Source organism: Dipodomys spectabilis, unplaced genomic scaffold, assembly GCF_019054845.1.
Source record: "Dipodomys spectabilis isolate Male_0828 unplaced genomic scaffold, ASM1905484v1 ptg000051l, whole genome shotgun sequence".
Lineage (NCBI taxonomy): Eukaryota > Metazoa > Chordata > Mammalia > Rodentia > Heteromyidae > Dipodomys > Dipodomys spectabilis.
Window position 1 is genome coordinate 20,233,262 of NW_024870728.1, and position 12,247 is coordinate 20,245,508.

Consider the following 12,247-nt stretch of genomic DNA (forward strand, 5'->3'; position numbering starts at 1 on the left):
TACAATGGACAAGGGTCTCATATCTAAAATATACTTGGAACTCAAAAAATGAAACCACCCAACAACAAATCCTCAAAGAAACAACTGCCCAATAAGTAAGTGGGCGAAAGACTTAAAGAGAAGCTTCTCTGAAGAAGAAAGAAGGATGGCCAATAGACACATGAAGAAATGTTCAACATCCCTAGCCATAAAAGAAATGCAAATCAAAACAACATTGAGATATCACCTCACTCCAGTTAGAACAGCAAAAATCAAGAACTCTAACAACAACAGAAGCTGGAGGGGATGTGGACAGAAAGGAACCTTACTTCATTGTTGGTGGGAATGTAAACTTGTTCAACCACTTTGGAAAGCAGTATGGAGGTTCCTCAAAAGACTCCACATAGAGCTCCCCAATGACCCAGCAATCCCACTTTTGGGCATTTACCCAAATGATCACAAACAAGGCCACACTAAAGCTACCAGCACAACAGTGTTTATTGCAGCCTTATTTACCATAGCTAAGACATGGAACCAACCCAGATGCCCCTCAGTAGATGAATGGATCAAGAAGATGTGGTATATATACACAATGGAATTCTATGCCTCCATCAGAAAGAATGACATTTCCCCATTTGTTAGGAAATGGAAAGGCTTGGAAAAAATTATATTAAGTGAAGTAAGCCAGGCCCCAAGAAACATAGGTCCCATGGTTTCCCTTATTTGCAATATCTAGTATAGGTATGAGTCAAGCGGAAAAAGTCAGATAATGTGATGTTAGGAAAACGAAACCTCAAATATGTATTTTAATGTTTTTGTTTCTTTCATGCATGTATTTCTAACGCATTTATAAGATTATTTCTTTGTTGCTTTGTATGTCCCTCCCCCACAGTGTAACCCCCGCTTTCACTATATTTGATGTCAGTATAACATGTGGAGGAGATGGGGACAAACAAGTCGTTTAAGGATTCAGGTGGACCTGTTGCAACAATGAGAAGTACAAAATGTCATGTCAAAACCAGCTTTACAATGTCGGTGGGGGGTATGATTGGGTGAGAGGGAGGGGGGAGGCTGGGAAGGGAGGTGAAGGGTAAACAAAGGAGGAGGCTGCAATGCTTGGTAAGAAATGTATGCATTATCCTGCCCATGTAATTGTAACCCCTCTGTACAGTATGTTCTCAAATAAAATAAAATAAAATTTAAAAAAAAAAATATTAGATGGCTATAGACCTGTGTGTTTATTTATGTGTATATATTTCTGTGTATGTATTCTGTACCATTGGTCTTCAGGCCTGTTTTGTGCCAGTACAAAACTGTTTTCATGACTATAGCTCTGTAGGGGAGTTTGAAGTTTGGTATTGTTTTACTTCCAGCACTACTTTTTCTGCTCAGGATTGGTTTTGTGATTCAAGGCCTTTTGTGATTCCATATGAATTTTGGGATTGTTTTCTCTGTCTCAATGAAGAATGATGTTGGGATTTTGATGGTATTTTCATAATCCATGGAATTTATATATCACTGAAATTTTAAAATATCATCTTTTCAAACCCTATGGATAAGCAAATAAAATATAAAGTAAAATTAACTCACTGGCTAACAGCTTGAAATTTTGGAACTACATCAGTCAATCCTTCATAATTGCCCAGAATTTTACCTGAGAAAAACAATGCTTTGGAAAATGATAGTTTCCTAGTTTTCCTATTGGGTTCAAACATCATGAAAACTAAAAAAAAAAGTATGTGTGTATTTAAATGGCATAAAGAGTCATAGCACATATGTGGTTCTTTGTTCCTTGAGGGAATGGATTGTGTCTTGTTCTTTACTGGAACTTCAGCACAAAGAACCAGTTCTGTCACATCATAAGTTCTAAGTACATGTTTATTGAATTAATAAGTGAGTAACATTGAAGGAAACCTTAGTCAATCTGATGGCTGTATTCATACCTATTAATATAAAGAAATAGTGCAAGTTCTAAGTAGACTTAGAATTCAGATAGCTTAGGAAGTAGGAACTTGGCATTTCTCATATTGCCAAAGGGTATCTATTCTAACTATCCCTTTTCACACTGTACTCAGTAAATGTTTTCATAACTGCAACACACTGAAATTTGAAGTTCAGGAAAGTATAAGAGTTATACATACACTTAATTGTGGATTTGTGGAAGGAAAATTTGATTTGTTCTCAACAATAATGTGAGTCATCAAGAAAATGTGGTACCTCCCATTTCTTTAATGAATATTGATGCAAAACTTCTCAACAAAATCTTGGCCAATCGACTTCAACAATTCTTCCAAAAAATCATACACCACGATCAAACAGGATTCATTTCAGGGATGCAAAGCTGGTTCAATATACGCAAATCAATTAATATTATTCATCACATCAACAGGAGCAAGAATAAGAAACACATGGTTATCTCAATAGACGCAGAAAAAGCATTCGACAAGATCCAACACCCCTTCATGATGAAGGTTTTGGAAAAATTAGGAATCCATGGAACATTCCTCAATACAATAAAGGCTGTATATGACAAACCTACAGCCAGCATTATACTCAATGGTCAAAAACTAAAGCCATTTCCTCTTAACTCAGGAACAAGACAAGGATGCCCACTCTCTCCACTTCTCTTCAATCTAGTATTAGAATGCCTAGCTACAGCAATAAGACAAGATGCAGACATAAAGGGGATCCAAATAGGGAAAGAAGAAATAAAACTCTCCCTCTTTGCAGATGACATGATCTTGTATTTAAAGAATCCCATAGACTCCACTCCCAAAATACTCAAGCTGATTCAAAACTTTGGCAAAGTAGCAGGGTATAAAAATAACCCCCAAAAATCAATGGCTTTTCTGTATGCCAACAATGAGAAAAGTGTGGCTAAAATTAGGAAAGCAACTCCATTTGTAATAGCCCCACAAAAAATAAAATACCTAGGAATTAACTTAACCAAAGAAGTGAAGGACCTCTATGATGAAAACTTTAAAATCTTGAAAAAGGAAATCAACACAGAACTAAAAAAATGGCAAAGCCTCCCATGCTCCTGGATTGGAAAGATTAACATCGTGAAAATGGCAATACTTCCCAAGGCTATCTACAAATTCAACGCAATACCTATCAAAATTCCACCCTCATTCTTCGAGGAAATAGAAGAGGCAATCCAAAAATTCATATGGAACAATAAAAGACCCCGAATAGCAAAAACGCTCCTCAACGGAAAGAACACTGCTGAAAGAATATCAATACCAAATTTCAAACTCTACTATAAAGCCATAGTAATCAAAACAGCTTGGTATTGGCATAAGAACAGACCTCCGGACCAATGGAATAGAATTGAAAACCCAGAAATGAACCTACAGACCTATAGCCATCTAATCTTTGATAAGGGAGCTAAAACAATAGAATGGAAGAAAGACAGCCTCTTCAGTAAATGGTACTGGCAAAATTGGTTAACTACATGTAGAAAACTAAAGCTAGATCCTTATATATCACCCTGCACCAGAATCAACTCCAAATGGATCAAAGACCTTGAACTCAAACCAGACACTCTGAAAACATTACAGGATGGAATAGGAGAAACCCTAGGTCTCCTTGGCTCAGGCCGAAATTTTTTGAATAGAGACCCGGAAACACAACAAATCAAAGAAAGGTTGGACAAATGGGATTGCATAAAGTTGCAGAGCTTCTGCAGGGCAAATGACATAGCTAGCAAGATCAATAGAAAGCCCACGGATTGGGAGAAGATCTTTACTAGCCATACAACAGACAAGGGTCTCATATCTAAAATATACTTGGAACTCAAAAAATTAAACCCCCCAACAACAAATCCTCAAAGAAACAACTGCCCAATAAATACGTGGGTGAAAGACTTAAAAAGAAACTTCTCTGAAGAAGGAAGAAGGATGGCCAATAGACACATGAAGAAATGTTCAACATCCCTAGCCATAAAAGAAATGCAAATCAAAACAACATTGAGATATCACCTCACCCCAGTTAGAACGGCAAAAATCAAGAACTCTAACAACAACAGATGCAGGAGGGGATGTGGACAGAAAGGAACCTTACTTCATTGTTGGTGGGAATGTAAACTTGTTCAACCACTTTGGAAAACAGTATGGAGGTTCCTCAAAAGACTTCACATAGAACTCCCTTATGACCCAGCAATCCCACTTTTGGGCATTTACCCAAATGTTTACAAACAAGACCACACTAAAGCTACCAGCACAACAATGTTTATTGCAGCATTATTTACCATAGCTAAGATATGGAACCAACCCAGATGCCCCTCAGTAGATGAATGGATCAAGAAAATGTGGTATATATATACACAATGGAATTCTATGCCTGCATCAGAAAGAATGACATTGCCCCATTTGTTAGGAAATGGAAAAACTTGGAAAAAATTATATTAAGTGAAGTAAGCCAGGCCCAAAGAAAATAGGTCCCATGGTTTCCCTTATTTGCAATATCTAGTATATGTATGAGTCAAGCGGAAAAGGTCAGATAATGTGATGTCAGGAAAATGAACCCTTAGATATGTATTTTAATGTTTTTTTCTTTCATGCATGTGTTTCTAATGCATTTATAAGATTATCTCTTTGTTGCTTTGTATGTCCCTCCCCCACAGTGTAACCCCCGCTTTCACTATATTTGATGTCAGTATAACTTGTGGAGGAGATGGGGAAAAACCAGTTGTTTAAGGATACAGGTGGACCTGTTGCAACAGTGAGAAGTACAAGTTGTCATGTCCAAAATGAGCTTTACAACGTCGGTGCGGGGCGGGGGGGGGGGGGGGGGGTGGGGGGAGAAGGGGGGGAAGCAGAAGGATTGGGATTGGGGGGGAGGGGGGAGGCTGGGAAGGGATGTGAAGGGTAAACCAAAGGAGGAGGCTGCAATGCTTGGTAAGAAATGTACGCATTATCCTGCCCATGTAATTGTAACCCCTCTGTACAGTATGTTCACAAATAAAATTAAATTAAATTAAAAAAGAAAAGAAAAGAAAATGTGGTACCTATACACAATGGAATTCCATGCTTTCATCAGGAAGAGTAATATTGTTCCATTCATAAGGAAATGGAAAGACTTGGAAAAATTTATATTAAGTAAGCCAGACCCAGAGAAAAGTAGGTCACCCTATCTCCCTCATTTGTAAGAACTAGAATATGTATATGATATTCTTAACAGGGGATCTCAATAACCCAAATGCTTAGTGCAAAGGGCTATATATAATGAAGTATATTAACATGAACTCCAACTTATGGAAATAAGAGTTTCTCATTAGACCCGGTGTATAATTTGTTCTTTTTCTCTCTCTTTTTTTTTTCTTCGTTTGTGTTAGGTTTTTGGACCTCATGTTTTGCACAATAGACAGTGCAATATGTGGATGGGAAAGGGAATCGCAGAAACAGCAGGACAACAGATGAACCATAGTAACATTGATACTCACTTGACACTATATTGGATATGAGCATTACAATCTGGAGGGGAGGGGAATAAAGAGGGATAAGTGGGAGATAAAGAGGGATGAGGTAGCAATGATTAAAAACAAATGTACTTATTGCCTTACTTATGTCACTGTAACCCCCGCTCATCACCTTTTCAATAAAAAGAAAAAATAAGAATGTGAGCCTCTAAAAGGAAATTTTTAGAAATAATTCAAAAAATGCATTTTAAAAGCAAACTTTTAATTTATCCCACATGTCATCTGCAGAGAAAAATATTATATAGAGTGTAATTTTGTTTCAGTATAAATGAACACAAACAATCCATTTGTAGATATAAGCTGGCCAATTGAGAACCTTTGACATCTCACACATCACAAAGGGCTGAGGTTTAACCATCACAAAGGGAAAATTCAGAAAGAGGTCTATAAGAAGCACTCTTTTATAAGCAACTTCCTCTGTTCCCAGAAAGAGACAAACATACATATCATATATTTATCATTGTATTAATGCCCAGTCAACTACTTTTCCAATGTATACTTGCTCTTTGTGCTTTAATGTTTCCACATACATTTTTCAGACCTTCATTGCTCCTGTGCTCAGATGCAATGGGTACAATGACAGAAGTACACTAAAGTTTAAGATTAAAGTACACTAAAGTACAGAAGGAGAAAAGGAACACTTATTTCATACAAGAAAAATAGCACAAAATCATCTGTGTCATATTTAGGCTGCTATTTAGAGCCAAGCAACTTTTATCTACCCAAAAATAACAATTAAAAAAACACCACCACAAAGCAAAATGAACCACCATCAATTCAGAAAAGAGTGTGATGTCAAAATAAAGCAGTATATTTTTCCTCTGATACTTTCCCTTTTGTGTCTTAGAGTAGTCGCAGAAGACAATTCATGGAAACTGGAAACAGTTGAATAACCTTTTCACTCGATTTTTTTTCAGGCTCAAGGTGAGGAATGCCAGCCAACCCTTCCCTGTACAAGCAGAATCACCAGACAATTGATGTCAGAAGTGTTGACTCAGATGGCATCCTCTGCTTCTCGTTTGCAACTTTCAGAGTCCAGGATAAATTCCAAAGGCCTGGAAGACGCTTCCACTGGAATATCACCTCCCTGCCTCCCCTCACCCTCCTTCATCTCCTGGATGGAGAGTGGTGAGCAGTCCTGATCCGAACCACTCCAGACATAGCCAGGTAAAGTCATATGGCTCTCAGGCAGTCTGCTGGCAGTCTTGGCCTGCTTGCCAGAGATGAGCACCATGCGAGTGCTAGCTCCCATGTGAGACTGGCTAATGCTGCTGTGAGTCACGGTAGTGAGTACTGAGCCATACCTCTGGCCGCCGCAGGATGGCGTCCTTTTCCAGTTGATGGATAGGTTCCACCTACTCCACATCTTCTTCACCTCACCTTGAACCTAAACCACAAGAAATGTGTTCTACATCAGAAACAATAAGGGAGGTCCAGGACGTTTGTTACAAGGATGTTTGCCTTGATTTTACTGATACTAACTGAAGTCCCTCTGTGGGGCAGAGACTTTAGACATGTAGAGATCGTTTTCTTCTCAGCCTCACTTTTGGAATAAGCGACCATTCTGGAGATAGAAAGTGGCTTGGAAAGTAAAGGGACATGTCCCTTGTACTTTACATGGTATTTACATAGAAGTAAATACAAATATCAGCCTTGGGACAGGGGGAAACCAATTTTGGTTGGAAGAGAAGAGGTAAATAATGGAAAGAGGACCACAGAACTTTGCGTAATACAGATACCTGAACAAACTTTCCCAGAGCTTTAAACAGCAGTAGAAAGTTGTGCCCTCATATGGGCCCCCAACCTCTTGAAAGTCTGGCTGCTTGTTTAAGCCATCACTTTGGATAAGAGTTCCCCAACCTGCTTTCCTAAAATATTTACTATGGTGGACTCAGAATTATAAATATGTAGTTCTGGCAGCACAGAAGCTTTTCTTATAAAGGCCTGAGAGCCATTTCATTGAGTTGCAGTGACAAGAGAAAGTTTTTTCTCTCTCTGAGTCTGCTTGGGAGAAACAAGGTCCAAACTTCCCTGGGTTTTTGTTTGTCTGTTTAATTAGCAGTACTGGGAATTGAATCTGTGTCCTCAAGCATGCTAAGCAAGTGATCTAGTACTTGAGCCACAAATTTAGCCCATGAACTACACTCTTAATGGAATGAGGCTTTTGATTCCATTGCTACCACTGAGGATTTGATCCTACTGTTACTTCCAAGTAACAGTACAAGGGAAGCACTCAAAACCTGGTATGCTAATAGCACCTGAAAACAAACTCCTATCTGTCCACCTGGGCCAACAATAATCACTAGACTTTATAGGAAGCTAGAAAATGTGCTGTTGGCAGAGAGATGCAGTTAAGGGGAGGGAGATACACCAATGGAGCAAAAAGAGGTTGGTGAATGCAATCACAGCAGTCAATATTCGTATGTGAAAATGAAACCGGGTAAGTCAAGGAGATGAGTTGAATAGAGAGAGATGGGAGGGAGTAATGAAGAGGAGTGACGTTGATTCAGATAAATTATACTCATAAACTGGAATGTTGAACTGAAATCCCTTCATGCAACTACTTAAAAAAAATAAATAAATATAAATAAAGAGACCTACTTACTTACCTTTCCTGCAAAACACAGTAAAAACAATACAAAGTAAATCAGGGAATTGATGAGTTATTATTTAAGCTTTTTTTTTTTTTTCTGGGAAGACTGGCTTTACCGTTCCACAATGTGATCCCCTCAGTGTAATTAGACACATATAGCAATCACAAGTATCTTTGCACTTATGAAAATTTCTGCAAATGGAAATTTTGAGAGACAGAAATGATGGCAACTCACTCAACAGCAGGATTTGTTAAAGCTTACAGATAAAATGTGTCATCCAACAGGGTTAATTCCCTCTGTACAACTCTTAAATAAACTATCTCCTAACCAGTTTTTACCTTTAGAATTATCAAAATGTGAATTCTGCCATTGAGTGGAATACAAAGCCCAGCGTCCATGCAAGTATCAGTCTCTAGTAGAGTGAGCTGTTTTTAAACTTGGCAATTGCCAACTGAATTGACAAAAGTGCTGGAAGAGGAAGACATTAGCTTATTTACATCAATGCTTACACTTTCAAAATAACTGTGGTTAAAGTATTTCCCTTCTCCTAACTGTTCTTTCTTATACAAACTGGAAATATTCTAAAGAGAGTAAGGTGACCCTGTAAGGACCAATTACAAATTACTGTGGTTTTAAAGTGTCCCTTCCCAGGTCCTATGCTAAAAAATTTTATTCCCAAGGAAGGTAGGAAGGTGTTTGGAGCGGTTTAGGTCTGAGGGCTCTGCCATCATGCCTGACTAAAACCCATTGAGTCTTACAGACTTGAGTCTATAAGTGTGATCTCTTGATCTCTTGCTCTCTCTGCCATTAAGCCCTCTTGCCTTTTGCATTCTGCCATGGAATGATGCAGCAAAAATGTCCTCGTCAGATTAAGGCGCCTTGACCTTTGGTTTATCGGCTTGTAGAGTTGCAAGAAATGAGCCTTTGTTCTTCATTAATGGTCAAATCTTAAGTGTGCTCTGATAGCAAGACAAAACGGACTAAATACAAACATATTTGGAGTTAGCACCATCCTATGTCTTGAGTTCCTTCAGACATACCTCTCCATTGCAGTAGCAGTAGATGATAGACACAAAAAAACCCTGTAGAATTAAAAAAAAAAAAAGATACTTAGCTTACTGACAACTCATGAAGCTCATGGCATCGAAGTGTCTAATATCAAACTGCAGAAGTTGAACCTCTGTTCTAATGATTCCTTCAGATAATTATACAAATGATTGTCCCCTACTGTTTCCACATCCTTACATTTACATTAGAATTGTTTCCATATTGTTAGCTGAACCAAGCTAGCAAATGCAATTGGAGTATTTTATTCCCTTACACACAGAACTGATTTCTATTATACTACTTACTTTTCTATTGCCACACTCAAAGATCACATAAATACCCATCCCCTGCTTGGAAAAGTATGTTTATATGTGGTGAATGCTAAAAAAACTCCAGGCGTAGAGTATTATGGCAAGAACACAAAGAAGTCTTTTCATTCACTCAAAAATATCTGTTAAGCTCAATGGTGTGTTAAGAGCTGCTCAACATGAGACAGGCATGTACTGATGTAAACAAAACAGTTCTAGAAGCAAAGCGACATGGATAAAATACAAAGAAAGAGCCATATGAGAAAAATGAGGTGATAAGGGTTATGCCAGTAAAATAAACATTGTTACGGAGAACGATGGGGTGCATATATTCAGTGAAGAACTCAACAAAGACCTCTCCAAGGGAGTGACATTTCAGCTGGTTTGAGTGACAAGAACAAAAAGCCAGTTTTGTGAAGGAGAGGAGAGAGAGGAGAGATACTTCCAGAGAGCAGTAAGTGGGGGGCCCCTTAAGGAAACGCAAATGTGGAGTGGTAGAGCATTCTGGGGGCTGAACATGCTAAGGTACACAATAGTGGGACAATAACAAGGAAGGGAAGGGGTAACAATGATCAACAAGTAATGTACTCATTGCTTACTCTTGTAACTGTAACCCTTCTGTACAGCATCTTTATAATAAAATTTTAAAAAATAAAAAAAGGAAATGTAGTATGAGATCAGACGAATGGCAGGCAGGCTCCATGTCACACAGGGCTGTATCTGCCAGGAACTGGCATTTGAATTTTGTTCTGAGTGTAAGGAAACCTTTGGATATTTTTGGTAAGTAAGTAACATGGTCAAATCATATGCTTAAAGTGCTTGCCTTGCATGCATGAGGTCCTGGGTTCAATTCCTCAGCACACATAAACAGAAAAGGCTGGAAGTGGTGTTTGGCTCAAGTTGTAGAGCACTAGCCTTGAGCTGAAGAGCTGAGGGACAGCACCCAGGCCCAGAGTTCAGGCCCCATGACCGACAAAAAAAAAATCCTTTAGGGGAACAAGGTAAAGGGACTCAGGAAGAGAAGATGATGCTCCTGTTTCAAACAAGATAAAATGGAGGACAGCAACCTTTTCTTCCTTTTATTCTCCCTTTCCCTTTTCCCCCTCCTCCCTATATTCATGTTCTGCTTTCATTTATTTTCTATACACAAAAGCAGAGTCCTTTGCTCTGCAGAAATTCCATATTTTAACAACAATCACAGTCTTATCTTGCAGCCCAGACTTGTTGACGGGACAAACACCTCCAGAGCTGTTCCTGAAGAGGTCCAAAACATTTAGCCTGACCTCCAGGAAGAAAAAGTAAAAGTGCCACAGAATACTGTCATGTCAGACTTGCAAACCACAGGTGCATCTAAGCCAGACAGCGGGGCCAAGAAAGAGGATGAAGGAGACTATGAGAACCGTATGGCAAGGCTCCCCTGCTCACCTGAAAGGAGTTGAAGAAGAGCTCACAGTGCATGCGGATCTCCCACCAGAGCCCAGTGAAGGAGTGGGGCTGGCAGATGAATACGATGTAATGCACTCCAAACACCAGGACCAGGACCAGTGTTGATTTCGCAAGCTTCCTGAAAGAGAGAAGCCAAACTCCTTTCAATTCACCAACCTAGAACATGGTTCAGGAGATGCAGCAAGCTCAAGAGGTTCACAAGCGCTGACTGTGAACTCAGTCTTCAGATCCTACCACTTCTGGAAGTCAGTGTGTGTGTGTGTGTGTGTGTGTGTGTGTGTGTGTGTGTTTTCTCTTTCCTCACCTCCTTATCACTCTTATATGAAATCAGATGGTTAATTCTCACCTCTCATAATATCCCTAATGCTATTTACATTAAATATCCCTAATGCTATTTACATTTCTCTTGATTATAGAATACTCTTTGTAAAAAAAATTGTTAATTTTTTTGTTTATTTTCCTGAGTTTTAGAGAAGTATTTCCTCCACCCATGGGAATTGCCTTCACTGTGACAGGGAGCATTTGGCTTGTTCAGTTCTCCTGAGAAGTCAATTACTCCTGGAGACACTATATATTTTTCTTTTTTTATTGTGAAAATACTATACAGAGGGGTTACAATTACATGGGCAAGATAATACACTATATATTTTTCTTATGAGTTGCATATGATCATTTCCTCCTGCCTTTTGATCAAATGGTATATATTCTCTCTCAAGTAATCTAGAGCTCAAGGAAGCCTCAGGTTTATTGTTTTCAACCTAGGTGCTTTGATTGACATTATTTCTCTCTGTTAGCCTTTCATATACATTTTCATATACCTTCCACAGCTAGAACACTCTTCTGCCCTTTGAGCATCTGGTTCCATCTTCTCCATCCACTGGACTCTGAGACTTGCACCAATAGTCCTTTAATTTGGGGCCTTTGCACTGGACTGGGTGATGCACCACTTGTCTCCATGTTTCTAAGAATTTTGGACTCAAACGGCACCATGTTCTGGTGTTGGGCTTGCAGGACACTTACTATATACATGACTTCTCAGCTCCAGATCACATGAGCTAATTTCCCTAGGAAACCTCTCATCATATTACCTGTATCTATCTACCTCTATCTATCTATCTATCTATCCATCTATCTATCTATCTATCTATCTATCTATCTATCTATCTATCTATCTTTCTATCCACTTGTACATGAATATGCATCTGTATTAATGTGGCTTATTGGTTCTGGCTCTCTGGAGAGCTCTGACTAATTCAGACACGTTTATTGCTTATTCTAAATGTCCCCCAAGATCCTCACCTTTGGCTATCTGTGCCCTTGTTGTTTTCTTCCTAAGGGTAGGCAGGAAGGAGGACTGGCTTCTAACCAAAGATGGTGGCAAAGATGGCAACATG

General features: G+C 38.9%; 1 protein-coding gene across 1 annotated transcript in view; it reads right to left on the reverse strand.

Annotated features, from left to right (window-relative positions):
* Nucleotides 1-6,318: 6,318 nt before the first annotated feature.
* The window catches only part of Pth2r (parathyroid hormone 2 receptor), a 50,963-nt gene continuing 45,034 nt past the window's right edge, over nucleotides 6,319-12,247 (reverse strand). Inside the window, exons 9-11 of the mRNA XM_042679215.1 lie at nucleotides 10,833-10,971; nucleotides 9,093-9,134; nucleotides 6,319-6,845 (exon numbers count right to left, since the gene is read on the reverse strand). Coding sequence (XP_042535149.1) covers nucleotides 6,453-6,845; nucleotides 9,093-9,134; nucleotides 10,833-10,971 — 574 coding nt within the window. The 3' untranslated portion in view covers nucleotides 6,319-6,452. The remainder of the gene's footprint in view (nucleotides 6,846-9,092; nucleotides 9,135-10,832; nucleotides 10,972-12,247) is intronic.